The following is a 23,565-nucleotide window of genomic DNA, read 5'->3' on the forward strand; positions in this document are numbered from 1 at the left end:
CACAGATTTAAAAAAAAAAAAAAGTACATGAAATTGGTTAATTTTCTTTCCCACATTACCTGATCGTGGTTTCAGGCCAAAAGGGATTGTGGTGTTTGTAGTAGGAGACATTTTCGGACTTTTATCCTTGTTCTGTATAATTCAAGAACATAAATCTAAGTAAGAGTAACATCCAGAATATCTCAGCACAACTGACTGTATTAAAATGCAAAAGTTAACAATACTGCATGCTACAACTACTCCACCAGATTCTGATCACAATATAGTCTTAAACCCTTAATAATGTCCCTTTTTTATTCCGTCCTGTTAGTTTGCTGGAAAAGATGAGTTTCTGGCCAAAGACTACAAGATATTCCCCCTAGCTATAAATAAGCTCAATTGTTTATCAGTTTTCTTATTTCCATGAAACATACATTTTTGTGGCATAGTACATTTAGAAAAACAAAACAAAGATGCATTTTTCCTTAGATATATTTCTTTCTTTCATAGAATTAATTGCCATTCTGCATGGTATTCTCTATGCAACACTGAACTTCTGCCTAAAAAGTGGAAAAGAGGGAGTTAGGCATACACTTCACAGCAGGATTGCCCTTGACCCTGAGCTGGGCTAACAGTCACAGCAGAAGACCAAAGCAACAGCACACAAGAGAAGGTGAGGTGTGATCATGGTAACATACAATGAGTCCTATAACCAATTTCCATAATGGGAATCCTATTTTAAAAAGTGATTCCTAAGGGAGGCAGGGGCTATAAGACTGGTGCAAGGTGGCTGGATGCTCATGAATTTGCAAGATGCCCATCCAGAGTGCAATGGAGAGGGAGAAGATCTGTTTCTATACAGAAAATACCAGGGGAAATAATCTCCATAAGGAGCTCCCTGCAGTTTCCCTTTTTGACCTTCTGCTGAGATTCGCACCGTGAAAGTGATAGGATCAATAAAAATCAGACTCTTCTCTGAAAACTGATCAAAGACATGTCACAACTGTGCAAAAAGAAAGTGCACTGAAATCAACAGAGTTACTGTGGAACAATGAAGAGAAAAAAAAAAAGAAAACGTGGCAGAAAAAGCAAAATGTAAAAAACAAAAATGTTTTAAACTAAACAACATAACTCAGAAAGAAGCTTATCAGAACGTTTTTTATACCCTAGTAAATCCCTTAAGACAAGAAGGATAAACCACAGGCCAAATAAACCACATAGCAGTTTGTGATGAACTCAGTCATATTTTCTGTAATATTCAATTACATGTTTCATTTAGTATATAAATCATTCATACAAAATACATAAGAGACAAACAAATGGCACTATCATCTTACCTCATTGTGAGAGGTTTGTCCACTTGTATTCCAAACGATTATATCATTCTGCAAAAAGAACACCACCACCACATTTCAGTAACCATATTAATGACATACCATGACAGGATATTTTACTCATGATGCTCACTGAAACAATTAATTTCATGAATAATAAATACTTTCATTGCTAGTTGAACACCATTTAAAAAAAAAAAAAAAAAACAACCACCACCACCTTGTGGAAATTATTCACCCAGATTTGTAAAATATTTTTTTTGTTTCCATCCTTAGTGATAACTGTATGTATAAGAATTTAATGTTTGTTGGTTCAAATGCAGTACCCAGTTTTGTCTCATGCATTTTGTAATTAAGCTATCATAAAAAGTTTAATACACAAATATCAATTTTTTTTTCTTAAATACAGATTTGAAGAGAGACCTATTCCATAAGTAATTTATTTTACAATTGCAATATAACCTACCTTTGTTGCCATTTCTTCTATAGTTAAATTTGAAACACATAAATCACAATAATAAATGTGAAATACAATCATTAATTCTGCATTAATCATAACTCAAGTCAGCAGAAACAAAACTATCATAAGTAAAAACAAACCATAATTCAATTGTAAATAATTTCCTTAGGGTCATTTTTTTTAAATCAATAAAACATGGAAACAAAAATAAAAACATAGCACCTGGAACACTTGGTCTCAACAGTCACAGAGCTTTTCAAAAGTCAGCAAGATGGGACAGAAGATTACACACCCATTTTGCTTCATGACCTTTCTTGGCTACTTCTCAAGCATTAAAAAAGAAAATTCTTCAGCTTTAGACATCTTTCATAATATTACCTCAATCACTGTATTACTTAGAATAAAAAGAAAGAAAACTTACTGATCTGACCCCAGCCAGTTCTACCTGCGGACTCCCACACTTGAGCACTCCTGCGCTCAGCGACTGTGTTCTTGTGACAGACCTGGTAGTTCTGCCTATGTTATAGGTTTAATCTCTCTCACAACATGCAGGTCGCTAGTCGTAATTTTGAATTTATGCTAAATCGAACTAATTTAGTAACACACACGTAATAACACGAGTGCTTACTGTACTACACAGAGCGTAACGTGATTAAAAACTTGCTCTTGCAAGATGTGTTTCCATTTTACAGAACACGTCAGGTGCTTTCACCTGCGTAACACAGTCCAGATCAGGCCCTCTGCAAGAGTTAAGGGAGATTTATTTCTTGTTTTTAAAAGACTCTTAAAAGTGAATCAGCAGTGTCTTTGTTAAACACTTCATCAAAACACAAGGAACACAGATATTTTCATGCCAAATTTCCCTTATCTGTTAATCTCAGCAATGTAGTAAGAACTGTTTCAAATCAAGTGTTGTAACCCCAATGTACAACAATATAACAAAAGAGATGATGCAACTTCTGGTTTTTTTTTCTTTAAAATTTCAAATTAAAAAAAAAAGACAAAATTAAGACTAACAAAGTCACAACGATATCATAGGACTACTTGACAGTAATGATGATTATATGTAAGAATATCCGAAAGCATCAAGACAAAAGAGATTTAATCTGTATCTGCATAAGACAGACCATATTAAGATACTATCAATATATATAGAACATTATGCAATTTTGTTCTCAGAATCATCTTGCAAGAGCAGTCACAAAAACCCCTATGCAAACAAGTTCTGAAGTAATAACCTAGGTACCAAAAATTTTAATCAGATTTTTTAATAGTTCTTGATTTCTGAGTCATTGCAATGTACACAAAACTTTAAATGCTTGTGAAACTTTAAAACTACTGTCTCAACCTATATACAGTGTGTTTGTAATATTAAACACATTAAAATTACTGCTGTTAACAATAACTTTGCAGCTTAGGTAACTACAAGAGTATTTGGGGTGACAGGGAAGAAAAATCAAGTGCTTCATTTTGTTGAAGATCTAACTTTGAGGTGACTTATTTTTTCCAAGGGAAGGCAACTGCTGCAAGTACTGTAGTGTTTACTGGAAGAAAAGACTTATTAATTTCATTATATTAGTTTTTTTTTTTCCTGAGAGATAGGTCTTAACTTCAATTTACAGCCAAACCTTGAGAATCATGCTAAGGGGATGAAAAAAGAAAACAAAACCAAAAAATCAACCACAAACCAAGGGGCTTCAACCCACTATCGTTTCCACACACAATTTGACAGAACACAACAATCCATTCAGTGCATCCAGACAGCCCCATACCTGACTCAATGACCACTTTTCACCCTGTTCACAAGTTCTCACCTCAGGCTTTGCTTTCTCCATAATGAACTCTCTTCTCCTCTGAAATTCTAGTTCCTCTTCAGCATTTTCTCTCTGTAAGATAAATAACTCTTGAGACTCTATATCACTGGAAACAGAACTCTGTCTTATTTTGTATAATGGTGGTATTTTTTACAAATACTGTGATGAAAAGTGAACCAAGAAATAAGCAGATACTATATACTTTCACTGCCAGTGCTAACAGGTAGATAATGTAAATCTAAACAAAATACGTCATAAAAAATACTAGTTCACCAGTCAGGATACAGATCAGATAACAAGCAGCATTTATCACACTGTAAAACTTCAAATCATACTTTATGTACTCGCTGTGACTATAGTGATAGTGCTCTGGGAAAACACTCATTTTTAGTTTACAAAATATTTTGGGGTTATCATTGATGAATGTACTGTTTTCCTACACCAGAACAGGGAGACAGGGGGTGGGATGGTCGATGAGTGTACATGGCTGCGCTATGAACTGGCATACATGAAAGCCGCACGGGGGGCAGGGCAAGGAGGGGAAATTATGATGAAAAATTGACAAACCCAGAAAAAATTTTATATATGCATATAAAAAAATGAAAACAATTCCATAAAAATGTCAAAGAATAACTAGTTTTGTCCTCCAGCCTACTAAATTTTTCCCTTCCCTGCTTGGTAGATTAATAATTGTTGGCTCATTTCCTGCCTTTTTCCCCTAAATATTTTGTAATGATACACTCATTAACGTACCTGACCAAGGGAAGACATCTCCATCTGCATTTGACCGCTATGTATAAAGATAAACAAATACAAATATGTAATTCATTGTGGAGAAACTTGAATATGATTAATCTAACAAATGCATTATTTTTATCTAAAAAAGGTAGATAAACACACTTTACTGTAGATTCCTGAAATTCTAAAGCTGTTGCTGGTTCCATGGGATACAGATTCACACCACTGCGCTCAGATATATCCATGCTTAATCTGCAAGGTTTGAAATAAAAACATTGCACTGGGTACAGCTTTGGTAACCATTCTGTTCAGTATTTGATGTCAAATCAATAGATAAATTGAAATACTTTTATAGTCATGGTATACACCTGTTATCTCTTAATAACCTTTTGAAATGCCTCCTGCCACTTCACTATCACCAATTCAGTCAAAGCAATGTTAATGATTTCATCTGCAAAATGTCACCCTGAGCAATGGGTCATACCAAAACAAAAGGACTTGTTTACTTTCAACAACCAGAAGACTGTATATTTCCATATCCAACCGCTAGCACCTTATGTTCAAATAAAAGCCACAATCCTGGCGTGATACTCAAATTTAATTTAAAGTGGATGAAAATAAAGTGGCACAAGGATAAATTCACACAACAGACAACAGTCTGAAAGAAAGCAGTGAATATAGGAAAGGGAATACAGGAATCTGAAGCAAACATCTGAAAACACTGAAAAAGGTCAAGTCTGAAACTCTGCAAAACATGAGGACAGCAGTAACTGGACAAGTGTTTTAAGAGTTTAATAGTCATACCTGTTAGTGACAATGGCTCCAATTGATATGATCTACCCTGAACTCCAGTCAGTGCATGCTAAGTATCTCAGCATCACCCACTGTTTCAGCCCCTACAGTGGTTTCTCCTTCTAACTCCTAAATGGACTTGAGTGTGAGATAAGGATAATTCTGGCTAGAGTTAGTAACTTCAACTAGGTTACCCTGACGAGCTGACTGGAGTTATACTGATGCATAAAGGAAACCTCTTTGGGGAAAGTTAAAATTGTTGACATGCTCTAGGTTTAAGTTATTAATAAATGCACACAAAGGCTTTGTGCCTCTTAAACTAAGGAGCAATGGGAGCATTTAAATACCTCTGGGGATCTGGATAAAGACACAAAAACTATTCAGCGTGAAAAATGAAATTTTCTCATGCTGCTTTATATAATGCACATATACTGCAAACTGCCATGTCATCCAGTACTTATAAAAGAAAGCATGAGGAACTCATGGCCCAAAAGATTAAAACTCTACAGTATCATTTGGCAAGTATTAGGCACCCAGGTGTATCTTGCTGGGTAAATCTGGATGTTAACATAAAGGACACAGACATTGAAAAGCCCATAGAGCACTCAGTAAATTAAAAATAAATAATCGTATTTTAAGGTTAGAAAAAGAAAGTGAAACTACAAAAAAAAATACCCAACACTATGTAAAAAAAAAAAAAAGTAGAAAAACAGAGACATACATGACATGATCAGCCATTTTGAACAGAGGTATTTCAAATTTGCTACAGCGTTACTAATGAAAGCACATCTGAACTTGCTAGGAGAAACGGTATAATTTTATGTATTTTACTGCCATTTTACATTTAATAAGAAAGACTATGTATAGAGGTAATATTGGGGTAACATTTGAAAAAAAAAAATTAGGAGGTTAACAACTAACATTTTTTTTATTGACACTTTTTTCCAAACCAGACTTCTTCCTTTTTTTAATCACAACACTTCTCCCACAAAATAATAAGCCTCATATGAGGTGTGGAAGCAATGGTATACTACCTGGCAGAAATCACAGAAACTGAAAAGCTTTCTTAATGTGTATGACTTCTTATCAAGCCAGAAAACTTCTAATTCAAGTATTTAGTATACAATTCAAGAATTCAAGTATTCTCTATGGGACTCAAAATAAAGCCAGATAAATTTTCTCTCTAGAAATACTAACAGGAGTGAATTTCTATCTTTAAAAGTAGAAAGGTCTGCTAGGTGAAAAAGCGATACCAAAATAGGCATTTAAACTGAATAACAGCCATGGTGAACTGGTAAAGGGAAGAAGGAGAAACAAGGATACTTTAGGTTGGAAGCAACAAGGAGGTTTCCAGTCTTCAGAGAAATTAAGCTCTAAACCAGTGACCTCATAGAAGTAATGAAGAAAAATTAGTTCCCTAGTTTTGAACTTAATCAGTTTCTGAGGTGATTATGCTAAGAAAAGCAATACCAAGCATCTGGACAGAACCACCTACACCACTCTTGTCAGTCCTTTTCAGTAGGACAAGCATTTATTTTCTTTTAAATACTTAAGTTTATTCACAGATTCAGTCGTCCTACCTGACTTTAGCCACTTATAACAGGCACCTAAAGCCTCGCTTTCTGTAGTCGGAGGAAATCTAAGTAAATTTCTCTTGGTGCCTCCTTCTCCTTTTGATTTCAGAGGGAGACTACAGAAATGCCATCACTAAAAAGAACTCCAAAGTCATACAGAAAAATTTTAAATACATTAACATATAAGCTACTGTAAGCATACCTGCTGGGATCTTGTAATAAATCTACTGCTTCTCTTAGTTGTTCTATCATTTCTATATCAAGAGTTTGTTCTTCTGATAAATTTAATCTGTAACAGAAAAAAGAGGTATTCAAAAAAAGAGGCACAACAGCAATTATCAAAAATAGTCTGAATTTCAGTTTGTGAGCCATATCTTCCAACTGGAACACAAATACTATAGAGGGGACAAACCAGCCTCTGTGCACACTACTGTGTGCTGAATTTATGAAAAAAATCTCCAGCACTTTGTCCTTAACGAAGCCCCCTAACCTAATACACACATAAACAAATGTCATGAACTAAAATTTTTAGCACTTAATTAAACAGAGTGACTTCTAAAAATGAAAATTTATTTACTCATATTTGATTCTTTATTAACTGCACTCATCACATGTATTGTTTTAACATAAGTACTAAATACAATGATTCTTTAATGGATCAGGACGCTTTATTTTGCTTTTCAACATATGTAATTCTTTTTGGAGTTTAGAAACACAATTGTCTGATAGTTCTACCAATAAAGCTCTTTCAGAAAGTACTTATTCTTCCCTTCCTTCAATTTTTGTTTTAAATCACATAGGACTCCACCATTCTGCTTAATGACAACTTCACGGTACACTGACATGCTAAATCCCATTTTCTTAGGTACTCTCCTCAGCAACTGACGTTCACTTGCTCTGCTCTTGAATTAATCTCTATGAATTAATGACTGCTTCAGGGTTAAAATTATGACAAGAGAAGAAAAAAGATAAAGGGATTCCTTTCCAATTAGATTAAATTTTTTGAAAAGTACATTAAATTTAGATCTTACAAGTTCTGATAAAATCCTTTCTTACAATGCCATTAACAGACTGAATATCAAAAACTTTGTTTAAAAGCTTGCATTCTACATAGGTAAAAAATATTACAGCGTTATTGCTGCATATAAATGAATTAGCTGTAATATGACATCTACTCTATTTGGCAATAATGTGTAAAACATCGAGCACACACTAAGTGTGCTTCTGTCATGCCTCCAAGTCTACAAAATTATTAACTGATATGGAAATGCCAGTTCTGATCAATCTAATGAAATCACACAGCTAATTACTTAAAGATACATAAAAAATACTTACATTTCGTCTGTTTGCCATTGTGTGTCCTCTTCTATTCTCAATAACTCGTCACACTCTGCTGCTCTGCTCTGTAAGCAAAGTGATATTGAGAACTGAACTTTGCAATTAAGTAGGTAGATAAATTTTGCTTTCAGACTCTGGACTGACCTAATTTATGTAACAGCTCTGGTGGTTAGTTGAAGCAATGCAATCCTTCTGCTCCACTCCTCACTCTACCCCATTTTAAGATACTGATTCCAAATCTTCTATTCACTGTTCAGCTTTTATTGAGGTCAACAGCCCTTACCTTCCTTTAACTGTGGAAAGGAAGTCAAGCAGCATGAGAATTCTTTAGTCTACATCCCAGATTTCATTCGTGCCTTTCTGGTGTATGCAAGCATGTTTCAATTAAGCACAACCCTAACTCTCCTTCTACTGGCTCTCCTCCTGCAGCCAGATTTGTTTACAAAGCAAGGAAATTCCAAATATGCAAACAGTAGCAATTATGTACTTCACCCATAATTATTAACAGGATTCCTTTTCGACAATTTTAACAGCCAGTAATACATTTTTTTAAAACAAATCAGAACAAAAACTGCATATCAGTCAGCTGGTTATTTTGGGTTCAATGTAGGCATATTGAGCCCCCCCCATCCTACCTGTAACTATGTGCTGTAACATCCTACCTGTAACTATGAAGCGCTACTTATTAGAAAGGATGACTCTCGTATGCTTCTATTTGGTGCTGTGCAATTTTCTTTTCTCTTTTATCTCAGATAGGCATGAACACAGAGGTAGTTCAGCTGCCAGTAAATACAGCAGCTCTCTGAATGGATGGGCTTTTGTACTAGTAGAGAATCAACAGGCTTGTCCTCTTATGTGTCATGTGTTTGGCACAATCGCATCACCCTGTACCAATAGATGGCTGGCCAGCTCTGCCAGATGTGTCACTGAAGAGTGCACTGGCTTCTCTAACATTCCCAAAAGATGGCCCATTCCTCAGCAGAACTAATAAAGCCATTCTTTTCCTCCTTACGGGAATGAAGTATGTTGATTTTCCCTGTGAGAAGGGCACATTTTGTAAGACCAAAAAACCCAGAATTTATTCTAGAAGGTGATCTGTATTCTGAGGGCACAATTATATAAATAAGATAAATAAAGCCACATGAATTACTAACATTTGAAAAATCACAAAATCTTCCAATCCTAAGCCCCTCTTTTGCACTGCAAGTTGTACTGATTCTACATACGGTTTGGTTAACCAGAATCTCAATTTTAGAAGACACCCACTATCCCAAATGGCATTCTAGTACATGACTAAATACAAACCACAGAAGACAACAGACTCAGAAATCCACACAAGGCAAATGCCTCAAGTTCAAAATATTCAGAATAAAATGGATGTACTACCTGTCCAAATCACCAACTGCTGATCTCAACTGCTATAACGTTAAGAAGATATCAAAATTTTAAAAATTTAAACTGCTTACTCCGGCACTATTCTTATACTGAAAATCAATACAGTAACCTATATTTTACTGAACCAGTGTCTGCAACACATTATTTTGGATGATATTATCTTATTATGATAGAGGACATTCCCAAAGGAACAGTCTTCACATTGTATAGTACTGAAAAACATGATGATGAAGCGAGAAGAATGAGGAAAGGAAATACAAAGTATATACACAACATAATGTATGGTCAGTTTCAGATGTGTCTACTCCTTTGTCAGGAGAGGATCAAAGCATTCTGTTCCCTTTTATCTAGTTCTTTCAACTCACATGTGTGCATTAGCTGAAAATTTGTTTGCAGCAAACCTATGATCATTTAGTAACATTTTAACTATCTAAAAATACTACTAATATTTTAACTATCAAAAAAAAACCTCGATTTTTTTAGTATAAAAGTCACAAAAGAACAAGTCAATATAAGATAACTTGTAGTATCCTACATTTCCAGCAACTCCAAATAACTCTTCCTAATTGTCAACACTACTGAATTCACATTTTTATTTGTAAATAACAATAATAAGCAACATGTATTTAGTATGTAAATAGTTTTCTGATAACTACATGTCTTTAGTAACTATGAAAGGGAAAAGTTTACTTTTTTTTTTCCCTTTGTTTTTAAATGCTGGTCCTCTGTGGCTACCACCCCAGAGGTTCCACAAGTAGCTGAACGTTTTCAAGACCTTTGCTACTACAAAAACCAGAAGGTATGGAAGATTGAAGCGATACAGTGCCTCTTTCTACCCCTTAACAATCTCCATGGAAGGAGAAAATTAGTCTAAAAATAGCCATACTAGATAATCTCTTCCAGCCTATAAATGGAGACACCACGCCCACAGGAATGTTACAAAACACTACTATTATTTCTTAAATATCTTTGCATTACAAAGGATCTAGAAAAATGAATTTTCACAGAAAAAACCCACTTGCTCAAAACTTCTCTAGAATCTTTCAAAAACTTATCAGTCTACGCAGTCTACCAAACTACATTTAATTCATAAATTCATCAGGTAGTCTTTGCTATATAATAATGCAAGTGAATTACATGAGCTACCACACAACAGTGATCACTAATGACTCATAGTACATTTCTATGGATTCCATTGCAGCTTTTTCAGACACTTACATCTAGACACATTCCACTAAACATAATGCCACAAATAGAAATAAATAAATAAATAAGTAAATGGAGAAAATACAACTTAGACAAAAGGCACAACAGAACAATTTCTAAAAGGTCATTCATTGTGAAAAACAGTTCCAAAAGAAAGCACATTTGACGATTCTCCAACAAGAAGCCACATGCCAGGAAGGTGTTCCATGACTAATAAGCAAGTGCTCATTAACCATGACAGAAAGACAAGAGTAATACTTTCAAATGGATTTAGCAACTACCTACGACATGCGTAACCAGCAATTCAGAGCACGAGTGTTCAGTAATTAATGTCTTAAGGGAATTAAAATGGCACCCAGACCTTTCCATAAAAAAAAGGCTGATGGGTATCATCTCCAAGTTTCATATTGTGGATAACCTGTGTTTTCTTGCATAGTTCATTATATACACACAAACATACACACAATTACTCAAATGCACTCTCCTATCACTTACAGTATCTAAAAAGTACATAGGAGAGTCAGCGTATACTCCCAAAATCTATCAAGAAAGGAAGTCGCCAAATCTTGTAAGAGGCAGGTTCCTAGAATAATAAATTTTATTTTAAATATGATCTATTGTCTTTAAAGATCTCTCCATTTCCACTATAATTTTAAAACATTCAAGAAAATGTATTTCAATACTGTAACATTATTTCATAACTTTAGCCACCACATATAACTCTGAAATATCTTGCATTTTCCTAATGTAACAAATGCAAAAAAACCAGAAAGCAAATAGTAGAGAACACATATGCCACATTTTCTTGAAGGCTTATACATAGTTAAAGGATAACTCTCATATATACTAGAAAAAGAGTTATGAGTAAATTGACCTCCTAGATTACTTATAATCACTTTAAACCTACCTGTTTATGTTTGCCTTCTGTATTTTTTATGACAATGAATAACACCTGTGGTCTCTTATTCATTAAAATGTCATCAGTTTGTTATTCCTGCTTGCTCTATGCTTACGAAAGCAGTGAAAATATTTCCCCCCATTTAAAATTGTCACAAAACTTGCCTTAATGTAACTCATAAATTCCGTAGTAAGAGTATCTGATTCATCAAACTGGTTTCCTGTTTCTCTTGACTTATCATTGACAATCAAGTGTGAAGATCCCTGATGGAATTCCACTAATAAAAACAAGTAAAAAAAGACAGAAGAATGATTTCTGGTTCACCTCAACATTTGTTACTCAATACAATTCAACTGTATTAAATTAAGAGAGCTCAAAACCAAGCAAAGTTTAAATGTAAAGCATGTTAAAAACCTCAAGCAAATTAAGACTTTCACTTTCTAAGGAGTGATGCCAATTAATTTTCAAGTTGGAATAACTCAATACCTTAGGCTCCTACAGTCACATACCAGAAGCACCAGAACAGGCATTGATGGAGTCAGTTTTGAACTATACCAACTACGTCTTGCCAGTTCCAGCACAAGAACACAGTTGGACAGCCAGAGTATTTCAGGACATTCAGATGTCTCAGTCAGTGACTTGCAGTTTAATGCAACTTTAGAGTTGTTATAGTGTAGCACAGTAGGTAGCATGTAATGCTGTTACTATATCAGCATTCTACTAAATTCTGATCAGTATTTCAATTGATGTTAATTTAATCTAGTATGTAACAGTAGAGAAAGGCTGATCTTCTATTTATGTGGTTTCCATACACAATTCACTGAGTTCATCCTGTGATTTATCATTAGTATTCGCAGACTTTAGAGAAACATTGTTTATCACTATATAGCTATAGAAAAATGTAAGTTACTTTAATAAAATCTAGATAAAATTACACCTCTCAAAATCCGAAGAGATTTATTGATTTCCAGGGGACATGCTGACTTCGAGTAATAAAGCTTGTATGTGCATTAAATCCAACTGTAGAAATGGACTCTGCTTTTACATAAGACTGATGCTTGTTGGGTTGTGACTTTTGTAAATTTAATTTATTCTTATACACAGAATTATTGACAGAATTTCCCTGTGTTTAACTTCCACTTTTTTTGTATTCCAACCTTTTCCTGAGTTAGCATGGCGACCTGAATCTTCCTTTACAACCTGATCTTCTTCCATGATGTCTGACATTGGAACATTAAAGCTGATAGTATCTTCATCAGATGGCTAAGAAGAAATAACAGAAACACGTGTTTCAGCTCGAACCAATACTGATAAAAATGTATGCATTATGAATAATGCTCACTAAAGAGCAGCAAACTAATTTGGGAGACGATACTAGCACATCTAACATGCCTAAATCCTGCTGTAGGAAGTTGTAGTCATGCTGAATACATCCTCACACCAGGCTTGCCAAGCACCACCATTCGTTCGCTGTCTTCTATCTTCCTCCCTGCATCAGTCCTCCCATTGCAGTGACACTGCTGCACTGTGCTGCTCCCTGTGTGCATTTCAGAGACATCTGAAAAGAGCAGCTCCTTGTAACCAAAGTACGTAAAAAAAACCTGAGCCTCACACCATAATCCTCTTTAATTTCCCTTCAAGACTCTTTTCTCCTGCATTACCATATAGATTCTTAATTTAATGCCTATAGCAAGCAAGATGAGGTTTGTACACTGTAGCAGTATATTTTATGAGATTGAGTGGTAGAGCCAAAAACCAGCAAATAACTCTCAAATACACTAGGTTTTCTTCATTGGCTTAAAAGATCATCCATTTTTTCAGCTGTATTAGCTGGTACACTAAACCACATTACCTTTATCTCCAAGCTTATCCTGTCTATGACTTTACGGACAGTGGCTACACAAACAAGTGCTGACACACTGGCCTCTCTCCTTCTGTCCCATGCCCTTAGAGCTCTGCTATTCTGTAGGACTGGCAGCAACTGCTCACAGTGGGACCTGCTCACATTCCACCCTGAGGTGAACTATAGCAATAACTAGTAGGCCTTGGATACTGTTCGCCACAGCCTTTTCCTGGAGAAAACGGCTGCTCATGGCTTGGATGGGCATACATTTCACAGGGTAAAGTACTGGTTGGACAGCCAGACCCAAAGAGTTGTGGTGAATGGAGTAAAATCCAGTTGATGGCCAGTAACAAGTGGTGTTCCCCAGGGCTCAGTAATGGGGCCAGTTACGTTTAATCTCTTTATCAATTATCTGTACAAAGGGACCAAGCGCATCCTCCATAAGTTTGCAGATGACACCAGCTTGGGTGGAAGTGTTGATCTGCTTGAGGGTAGAAAGGCCATACAGAGGGATCTGGACCAGCTGGATCACTGGGCTGAGGCCAGTTACATGAGGTTTAACAAAGTCAAGTGCTGGGTCCTGCACTTGGGTCACAACAGCTCCAGGCAGCACTAGCGGCTCGGGGAAGAGTAGCTGGAAAGCTGCCTGGCAGAAAGGGATCTGTGGGTGTTGACTGACAGCCGGCTGAACATGAGCCAGCAGTGTGCCCAGGTGGCCAAAAAGGCCAAGAGCATCCTGGCTTGTGTCAGGAATAGTGTGGCCAGCAGGACTAGAGAAGTGACTGTGCTCCTGTACTTGGCACTGGGGAGGCCCCACCTTGAATCCTGTGTTCAGTTTTGGGCCCCTCACTACAATAAAGACATTGAGGTGCTGGAGAGAGTTCAGAGAAGGGCAACAAAGCCGGTGAGGGGTCTGGAGCACATGTCTTGTGAGGAGCAGCTGAGGGAACTGGGGCTGTTCAGCCTGGAGAAAAGGAGGCTGAGGGGAGACCTGATCATTGTCTACAACTACCTGAAAGGAGGTTGTAGTGTGGAGGGTGCTGGGTGGTCTCTTCTCCCAAGTGGCAAGAGACAGGACAAGAGAAAATGGCCTCAAGTTGCACCAGGGGAGGTTTAGATTGGATATTAGGAAAGGCTTATTAATGGAAAGGGTTGTTAGGCATTGGAAGAGGCTGCCCAGGGAAGTGGTGGAGTCATCATCGCTGAAGGTGTTTAAAAGGCGTATAGACGAGGTTCTTAGTGACATGGTTTAGTGGTGGACTTGACAATGTTAGGTTAATGGTTGGACTCAATGATCTTAAAGTTCCTTTCCAACCTAAACGATTCTATTACAAACAGTTTCCAGAAGAGGCCAAGCTTTTATTCTTGCACTCCTGAGATAAAGAGCTTACCATCAAAACACTTTGTCAGAGCTTTGCAAACCCGTTTCCCAACAAACCCACTGGTGTTGCTCATTCTTTAGAGGCTCTGTGTTTCTGAAAGTTGCTACTCTGCACATAACATATTCCATACATGTATTCTGTAATTATAACTGCTACAATACATATATAGTAGTTTCCTCCATATCATTTAATAATATATTTTTTGAGGAAATGATATTTCTCTGTTTATCAGTTCAGCCTATTGTAACACAAGATCTGTAATAGAATGGGACATTATTCCACACAACCAGTTATTCAGTTCCATAGTCACTAGCTTCAAGTAAATTATGCCATTCTTGCTACCTTTAGATGTTCATAGAACATGCAGAAAATATATTTTTTTAATACTGAATCTATGCCTTGTGATAAGGAATGGAGCAATCTGCTTTGCTCTTAAAAATCTGTATCAAAGATATGTGTGATTATTCCTATTTGCCATGAATGCCCTGGACTTAACACACTCTGTAAATGCAGACCACCCTAAATGTGCTTCTCCATGAATAAACCATATGCCATTAAACCTATTAATTCAGTGGCTGTATTATTCTGCTGAAAGAGAAAAAATTCAAAAGGATATTCAAGGATTTGATAAAGCCTTATCGAAATGATGAAGCTTTATAACAAAGTGAACTAACATTGCAGTACTGATCCTATTTGTCAATTCTTAAAATAAATTTTTAATTTTAAAATAAATTTTATTTTAAAACAAAACAAATTAGGATCTCAAAGAGAAAATAAACAAACTACACATTAACTATTCTAAGCACAAAATTTGCTAGCTCTTTTAGACCTGAAACAATAACAATTCAACAGCTTAAAAAAAAAAGACATGCACTATATAAATTAATTCAGACAAGGTTACAGTGAAGTTCCTTCTCTTTCTTTCAGGTTGTATCTCATGTGACATTTAAGCACTAAATTCAGTTAGAAGATTCATGTTTTGTTAATTTTGCAAATATAATTTGAAAATTTTTAAGTAAAATGTTCCTATATGCATTATTACAAGTTAGGAATATTAAAACAGGCAAGATTTTTTTTCTCAGCAGAGTGACACACATAGCTTTTAGCAAAATATAAAAAAAAATCCCGCCAGCCATTCAATCTGTAAAGAGAAATCATTTCTTTAACATGCTATGTTTCACTTTCAAGGCCTACAGAATTTTGCAATTGATTTTCCAGGTGTTTCCTGCCAGTATGCTATGAAATAGAAACTATTCAAAGCAGCATGCAATAATACAAAAGTATTGCTCTTTCGTAGGTGAAATATGGTATCTCTCTTCCTTCATCCACAGTTTTATTTTTACGCAGCTGGCAATAGACAACAATAGACATACAAGAATAAAAAATACTTAATGTTATTCCAACACTGAATTTGGATGATGCATTTTGAAAGAATCTTCATATATGCATTTTTGCTGGTACAAATGTGTCACTCATATGGGTAATAAAGCAGGGACACCATCTGGATCTTGTAAGCACCCTGTTGCTCTAATGAATTTTAACTAATGATAAAATAAGGCCAAAGGGGGGTGGAAAATGAATGAAAATACTACGCTTTTCCTAAAAGATGAGGTGCATGAGTGCACTACCTTACAGCAGAACTCACCTTCAAGTCACTGTCATCAATTTTACAGCAACACTACATCTTTCACTTGAAATGCCCAGGATGACTACAGCTCTGAAAAATTGACCCTGTAACGACCCTACCAACATGTCAGAGAGAAATATGCAAACTATTCATTTCATCAAGTACTTCATCCTGTGTGTAAGGACCCAAAGTTAATTAGCAAGCTTCCTTCAAAAAAAAACAAACCCGACAAGCATTCTAACAAGTGATTCATTTAGGTTACTGTTTAAGTTATACAAATGGAAAATGACCTTGTAGTATTTTCTGTAAAAGAGCTGAAACTCAACAGCCACTAGCATTCAGACTAAACTGTAGTTTGTTTTTATATGTCTGACGTATTTATAAAAACTGTCCAAAAACATGTTTTAATGATCACTTTATGACTGATCATTTTATGTTTATCTAATGTTTGGTATGTGGATAACTGATTGTAATTAACAATGTACATGAATCTGTACTTACAACATGTTAATATTGCTTGCATGATTCTCATGTATAACACAGGTATAACACCTCAGAAGGAACAGTGAGTGGTGAATTTACTATCAAATGCATTTGGAATTCCTGATCTCAGCATTATTTTCTCCTTAATAGAAGAGCAGTAGTCGGGCGGGGACAGAATGAGTAAATAGTTCTGATACGAAAAGTCTTTGTACTAATAAAAATGTATTGGATTGATTGCCTTTAAAATAATTTTTGCAGCATTCCAATTCCTAGATTTTGAATACAGGAAAGACGTCTATTTTCTAAAGGTGTTACTTATAGCTAAAGAGGAAATTCTAGAATAACAGTTTAATTATCAAGCTAACTCAGCTTCAGGAAGTCTAAGAATGGCAAAAGAAGTTTGTAAGGGTCCCTGAATGGACCACATGCTCTTACAACTAGAGGGAAATCCTTAGAAATCACAATAATTCTACTTCATTTTCATAATAGCCAAAATATGGGTGTGGAAGGAAGGGAAGCTGTACACAAAATTCAGGCAACTTACCTCTGTTGCTGACAAACGTTTATCACCATTATCACTACCAACACCTGAATCTGAGTCCTTTTTACTTGGGTAGATGTCATCAATGCTAGATAAGAATAAAAAAAAAAAAATTAAAAAACCCCAAAGCAATAAGAAACTATCATAGCATTTATCATTAGAATTCTGTCCCGGCTTTAACTTAAATCAAAGCAAAATTCCAACCAGTCTTAATGGCAGAACGTGAAATAGCCTAGTATGGTTAAAAACTACACATTTGCATTCTGGCAATAATAAAATAGATAAACTAGTATGTCTGGTTAGCTTAATGATTAATAAAAACAACTGAAATAATGTGCTATAAAGCTTTTTTTGTCTATACACTATGTAAAAACACTTAGTTACCATCTACAAGTAGCACAGGAATCTGACTGAACTCATTTAGCCAAGGGAAAAGCAACTAAACTAGTTGAACTCAAACTGGAGTCAACTGATTTAATTGTAACCATCGATGCATTAAAAATGAACTGATATTTCCCTGCGGCTTGAAGTAGTTATTAACACAGAAACCTTCTTTATGTGTTTTAAAATAGACTTTGAAATCTAGGTTTTTAAGAAAATGACTACAATAATGGTAAGTGCTCTCTCTCCTGGTTTCATTACCTAGTATGACCTCTACTCATTTTAAAGTATGCTACTAGACTCATCACCTAACTTGTTTTTAATATTATTTATTATCCTCTCATTTGCAATTCTGAAAGCTACAATCCTGAATTCAGATTGACACAGCAATTTAAAAAATAACTTTATCAGTCTTCACGTGAATAAGACATTTGATTAATCCTAATCTTAAATTATCAGTAAATACTAAGGACTTTTTTATAGAAACTGCATATGGAAATCCTAATCAGGTTATGTTTCTTTCTTTAGAAGTGTAGTTACTCTCTAAAATAAAATTTTGGTAATTATTATGTGACAGAGCATCAGGCTGTTAGTTACCAACTGTTATCTACTCTGTACTATCCCCTTACCCTAACCTGCATGATCTTATATGACCAAAATATCATATAGGACATGACATTCCTGTCAATTTTCTTGTATACTAAAAAAGCAAACCAGAAAACTAGCAGCATTTCCCAAATTGAAAACTTATTCTTCATCCTGGAATCTTCCCACCTTTGGATACAAAGATGTCTCCAAGCATACATGGAAGGAAAAAATTTGCTTGAAACCTTATTTAGATGACCAACAGCAAGGTTTCCCCCCACCCATGGTGTTAGCAGCAACATTGTTACTTTTTATTCACAAAAACATTTTGTTTTTATTGAGTACTTCTCTCCAGAAATAAGGCATTGTCGTACTGTCTCAGATTGGCTATATTATACTTCCCATGTTAGTGAAGAAAGAGGTGGTTAAAAACTGGTTTCCAATTAGCTGTGGAGATTCTTGTAAAAAGGAGCTGCTTCATAGTTCCTGTCCTTAAACTACCATACAAGATGACATTTCCTAGATGTCTGACATAACACATTAAAGATTTTGTCTTTCATTTTGCTAACAAATAAGCACATTTAACTTTAGAAGGGTCTCAACATGCATGCAGTTCTCTTTGCTGGATGGATAAGCCTCTGGATTAATAAAAAAGCTTGAAACAACAATGCAACAAATGTATAACAACATATAAATCACAGAACAACAAAAGAACTTACTCAGTGTGTTAAAAGATTAACAAGAAAGTTCCGACACTTAATGATTCTACCATCTCAATATATTTTCAATATATTCCAGTAGTCTACTAGTAAGAGGCTAGGATTTAAACTAAGGTCCACTTCTAAGCTCTTTCTGAACGTGCTGCTAATTTTAATCAGATCTCATTGTTAAAAATATTTTTTTCCTAAACTCTTGTAGGGATTGTACTAGATTAAAATATATTAAAACAAAACAAATCCCTTCAAAAAAGTACACTGCAAATAGCACCTAAATAATGAAACTCTGGAAGCTAAAGATATATTTATTTCACTTTGTTCACGTTACATGAAAAAAACTAAGCAAGATTTTCATACATACCTCTCTTCCACAGGTTGTGGCAAATGCTGTTGTTCTATGGCATTAAGATACAGTGAGTCTGCTGTTTTAATCTGACACGCCTGTACAGTCAGATATTTGAATATATGCACCTTACCCTTTGTACAAATCTGTTAAGACAAGAAAAAAATAGTTACATTCATAACTAGAATGAAAGAAATTATTTATTCCAAATGTCACTTAGTGTAAAACTTCCCCAAACCCAACTCATCACAACAGATACCATGTAAAGGAAAACAGATTGCACTCTTTTTAAAAAATTACTAATAACTACTTCAATTACCCAATCAACTACTTCTTGTTACTCAAAGAGTAAGACAGAAAAAAAGAAAATAACGTATTCTAGTTAAAAATATTCAAATATGCTTTTCACTAAAAAGAAATGATGATATATCATATGACCTATTACTAACCATCCATTGAATAAATATTTCCCCAAATTAGTGATTAGACATTTAATTCATCACCATGTCCCTTATACTCTTAGTCACATTGTTTTTACTAGTGTCCAAGCATCTTTATGATGTGTTTCACCTGCATTTTAGAATTTTTTTCTTTCCTTTAACTGCACACTTCTAGTTCAAGTACTTGCTGAAACTTGTTCTGGATTTTTGAAGTTTAGTAATGGCATCACCATTGGTTATGAGAAGCACTTCCCCAATGTAATAAAAGCAATAGCTGTTGATCCAGAGCAATTGCAACTTTCAGCAATGTAGTTTGAACCTATGGTCCAGCAAGTCAACAACAATGAAGTTGTCCTTAAGCAGAAAACACAGGTTTCTTTCATTTATTATAATCATTTCTCAGCATGGTCTACAGTTCAGAACAGGAATTTGATGCCTTTATGTATCACAATCTATTAACCTACACTACTAATTAAAATGCATTTCACATTCTAGACCATCTGCATATTTTTTAAGCTAATAGTAAATCACTGTAGAACTTCCTAGAAGTGGGTTCTTATTAACAGAGAGAAAATTTATCCAGGAAGTTTCTCAATTCTCTTTTTCAAAATTATATACATATTCCAACATTTTCATATGCAGACAGGAATGACAAAAATAAACATTTAACAGAATGGAAATCTTGTAGAGTCATGCTGGTTCAAGTGGTGTACGGACTCATACATGGAACATATGAAATTTTCTGTGATTTATTTATGTATAAACAACTAAGGTCTTTGATGACTGAAGTTCAGAAGTCTGCAATTGCAAAATGTGACATTTTTAAGCTATAATTTCTTAGTGTCCACCTGATATTAAGGCACAATTTAAATGATAGATGTTACTTACTTGTGCTGGTGGAGACTGCAAAGGATTGTTCTCAAGCAGTAATACTTGTAACTGCGCCATCTTTCTAAAACAAATTGGGATCACAACCACTTTATTGCAGGAAAAGTCGAACTTTACCAAGGGAAGTTGTACTAGTTCTATAAGTAACAAAAAAAGAGAGAAGATATTATATCTATATTTATTTTTATCATAAAATAATAAATAAATAAATAATAACAACTAAAAAGTAATAAAATAAAAATAAAAATGAAAATAAAAATAATAAAATATTTCTCAATAAATCTTTCTTTTGCATTCTGGAAAAATACAAACTTGGGCAGGAACATGGTCAACATTTACTCCATTCTATACTGGGAAATGAAAAGTGTGCATGTTAGACAAATGACAATAATTTTTTTTTTTTTTTCCCCTGAAATTCAGCTTACAGTTCCCATACTGCATTCACAGTTACGTACATGCGCAAATTAAAAGATGCCTAGAATCCTGAAGGTAGTAATTCATTAAAAAAAACCTCACACACTGCATGTTATATTTTGCAACCTCAAATGGAATAAATTTGAACACAAAGTAATTACTAGTTTTTAATCATATTTATTTCTGGGGTCAAATATACTTTCAAAATGCTAATAAAGAGAGCTACTGTAAAGGTATTAGAATTTTTTTTTGTTTTTACCTTGGGGTAAAACTTCGAGGTAATTTCTTCTGACATTCAGTTCTTTTAAAGATTTCAGCTGGCCTATCTGCTGTGGCAAAGCTGTGATTTCATTACAGCTGACATCCTACAGCAAAATAGTAATAACAGAAAAAATGAACTTCTGGTTCCTAAATGTTAAACACTGCAGATGTGAAACTGTAGCTAATCTGCTATTATCATTGTAATATTTTATTAACCTGAAAACATGCAACCATGTATGTTCTGTCTCCACAATGCAAAACTAGATACATGACAAAATGTTTACACATTACTTAAAACCCAGAGCAAATTCTTATTTGGAGAACAAGTTAATTTTGAAAGTTAATTTGGTTTCTATAGAAACATTCAAAACCATTTGCTTAAGATGTTCTGCCATTTTGTTTTTAACTTTTATTCATATGAAGAACTCAGTACTATGACTATATAACCAAATATGTTTGGATAAAATTTAAAACTGCTAGTGTGCGGATCTGATTTTTTAAAAAGGTTCTTGTTCTTCGGGAGGGAATATTTAAGCAAAATGGAAAACAAAAACAAAAAACCCCACAAAACCAAACAACAAAACAAAACAAAAACACATCGCAATAGCATTCTGTATTAATGCTCAGGAAATGCATATGTTCTAAGCAGGTCTGATTTTGATGACAAAATACAACTCGTTTAATGATCTGGATTAAATTGGAACCCATCCTCATTTCAGCATTCCTAAATGAGTAAGTGCTGTAAAGTTGAGTTCAAAGTACAGGGTCCGGCTATACTGAGCATGATGTCAAGCAACAAGTTCATATACAATAGTATTACTGTAAGAAATACTACATTTTAACACTACTGCTAACAAGAAACTGCTATGAATACATAGTAAAGATCAACTACAGTCAGATTTCCAAGTCATCTCTTTGAAGAGAGTTCCTTTAATACTCATGAAAAACATCACATTAATGCTCTATCTTCAAGTCTAAAAACTAGTTAACAAAAAACAATAGTAAAAGCAAAGTGTGATCTGGCAGCACTGCTCACTGCATCAGACAAGTTTCTTCTCGTAACAGAATCTCAGTGCTGCCAAAGCTTCCTTCCCTTGTCAAAATAGAGCCAGGAAACCATTGTAGCTTTTAGATGAGGAAATTAAAAATCTCAGTTAATGAGTGCGTCTTTCACCCAAGTCGCTGAACAGTATGTTTAATTGCACTGTTCCCAGATAATTTATTTTTAAAGCTTTACTGTCCTATTTTTCATTTATACACTTTAAACAACTTCATAATTAGATCCTCAATTTTTAGAGCACTGAATTTAAAGTCACCTTGCAGTAGAGAAACTCTGGACCAAGTCTACTTATGCACACATGTCAGAACAAGTCAGGGAAAGGGAGAATTTTAAAGGAAAAAAGAAAAAAAGCCTGGCAGTGAGTAGCCTCAAAGTCCACTTACCACCTTTCATAACATCCTCAATAAGATGGATCTGTTATGACAGCATGTCAGCATTCACAAGATCTCTAGAGACAGTAGTATCTTTTACCTTACCAAACACTGCAATCCAATTTTTTTATTACTTTGACTAGCTGTGGAAAACAAAGACCTATAACATTATTTTTTGTTATGCGCTTGACTATTATTAGACTTCAGAAGCGTGTATGTGACAGAGACAGTGTTTATCTTTCCCATTACTTTGGTACTAATGGAAGAAATATTATCAAAGTCAAATGCCTTTGGTTTTCAGGCTAATAATTTTTGAAGGAACTAGATAACCAGCAGTTTGGAACTTTGCTTCATGGACATCTGCAGAAAATTGAAGTCCAAACACCTACTCAAGTTCCAGGGCCTAGTGTTTGCTGAAGGTCAGACTTCTTGCATCAAGTCTATTTTGTCCTGCCATGCCAACACAGACAATTTCTCAAGATCAGAAAAATGTAAGGCATATATAAATTTAACACTAATTACTGCAGCATGAAGCTCAATGGTATATAAAAAAAGTCATTAATATTTTTCTTTTGTTTATGGTAAAGTTTAAATGGTCTTAAAACAATTAAATTCAGCTTAATAGAAACAGGAAAACAAATACAGTACTCTGGCTCCATATTAATGTACTTATTGACACACAGAAGTCTATCCAAACCTTAC

The 23,565-nt window shown here is 34.8% G+C and overlaps 1 protein-coding gene across 7 annotated transcripts in view; it reads right to left on the reverse strand.

The window, feature by feature from the left end:
- LRCH1 (leucine rich repeats and calponin homology domain containing 1) overlaps nt 1–23,565 on the reverse strand; it is a 129,245-nt gene that overhangs the window by 35,908 nt on the left and 69,772 nt on the right. For 6 of the 7 annotated variants that reach the window (XR_010652939.2, XR_010652932.2, XR_011738013.1 and 3 more), the window contains exons 4-16: nt 21,431–21,536; nt 20,758–20,894; nt 19,448–19,575; nt 17,408–17,492; nt 12,686–12,791; nt 11,693–11,805; nt 8,027–8,094; nt 6,894–6,980; nt 4,488–4,577; nt 4,341–4,377; nt 3,588–3,659; nt 1,317–1,364; nt 60–132 (exon numbers count right to left, since the gene is read on the reverse strand). Coding sequence is in view for 2 of the 7 variants with exons in the window: in XM_065857661.2 (XP_065713733.2) it covers nt 60–132; nt 1,317–1,364; nt 3,588–3,659; nt 4,341–4,377; nt 4,488–4,577; nt 6,894–6,980; nt 8,027–8,094; nt 11,693–11,805; nt 12,686–12,791; nt 17,408–17,492; nt 19,448–19,575; nt 20,758–20,894; nt 21,431–21,536 (1,150 nt within the window). In the remaining 5 variants the exon portion in view is untranslated. The remainder of the gene's footprint in view (nt 1–59; nt 133–1,316; nt 1,365–3,587; nt 3,660–4,340; nt 4,378–4,487; nt 4,578–6,893; nt 6,981–8,026; nt 8,095–11,692; nt 11,806–12,685; nt 12,792–17,407; nt 17,493–19,447; nt 19,576–20,757; nt 20,895–21,430; nt 21,537–23,565) is intronic. The other variant, XR_010652935.2, reaches the window with a different exon arrangement.

The sequence above is a fragment of the Patagioenas fasciata genome, chromosome 1, assembly GCF_037038585.1.
Source record: "Patagioenas fasciata isolate bPatFas1 chromosome 1, bPatFas1.hap1, whole genome shotgun sequence".
In the NCBI taxonomy this organism is placed as follows: Eukaryota; Metazoa; Chordata; class Aves; order Columbiformes; family Columbidae; genus Patagioenas; species Patagioenas fasciata.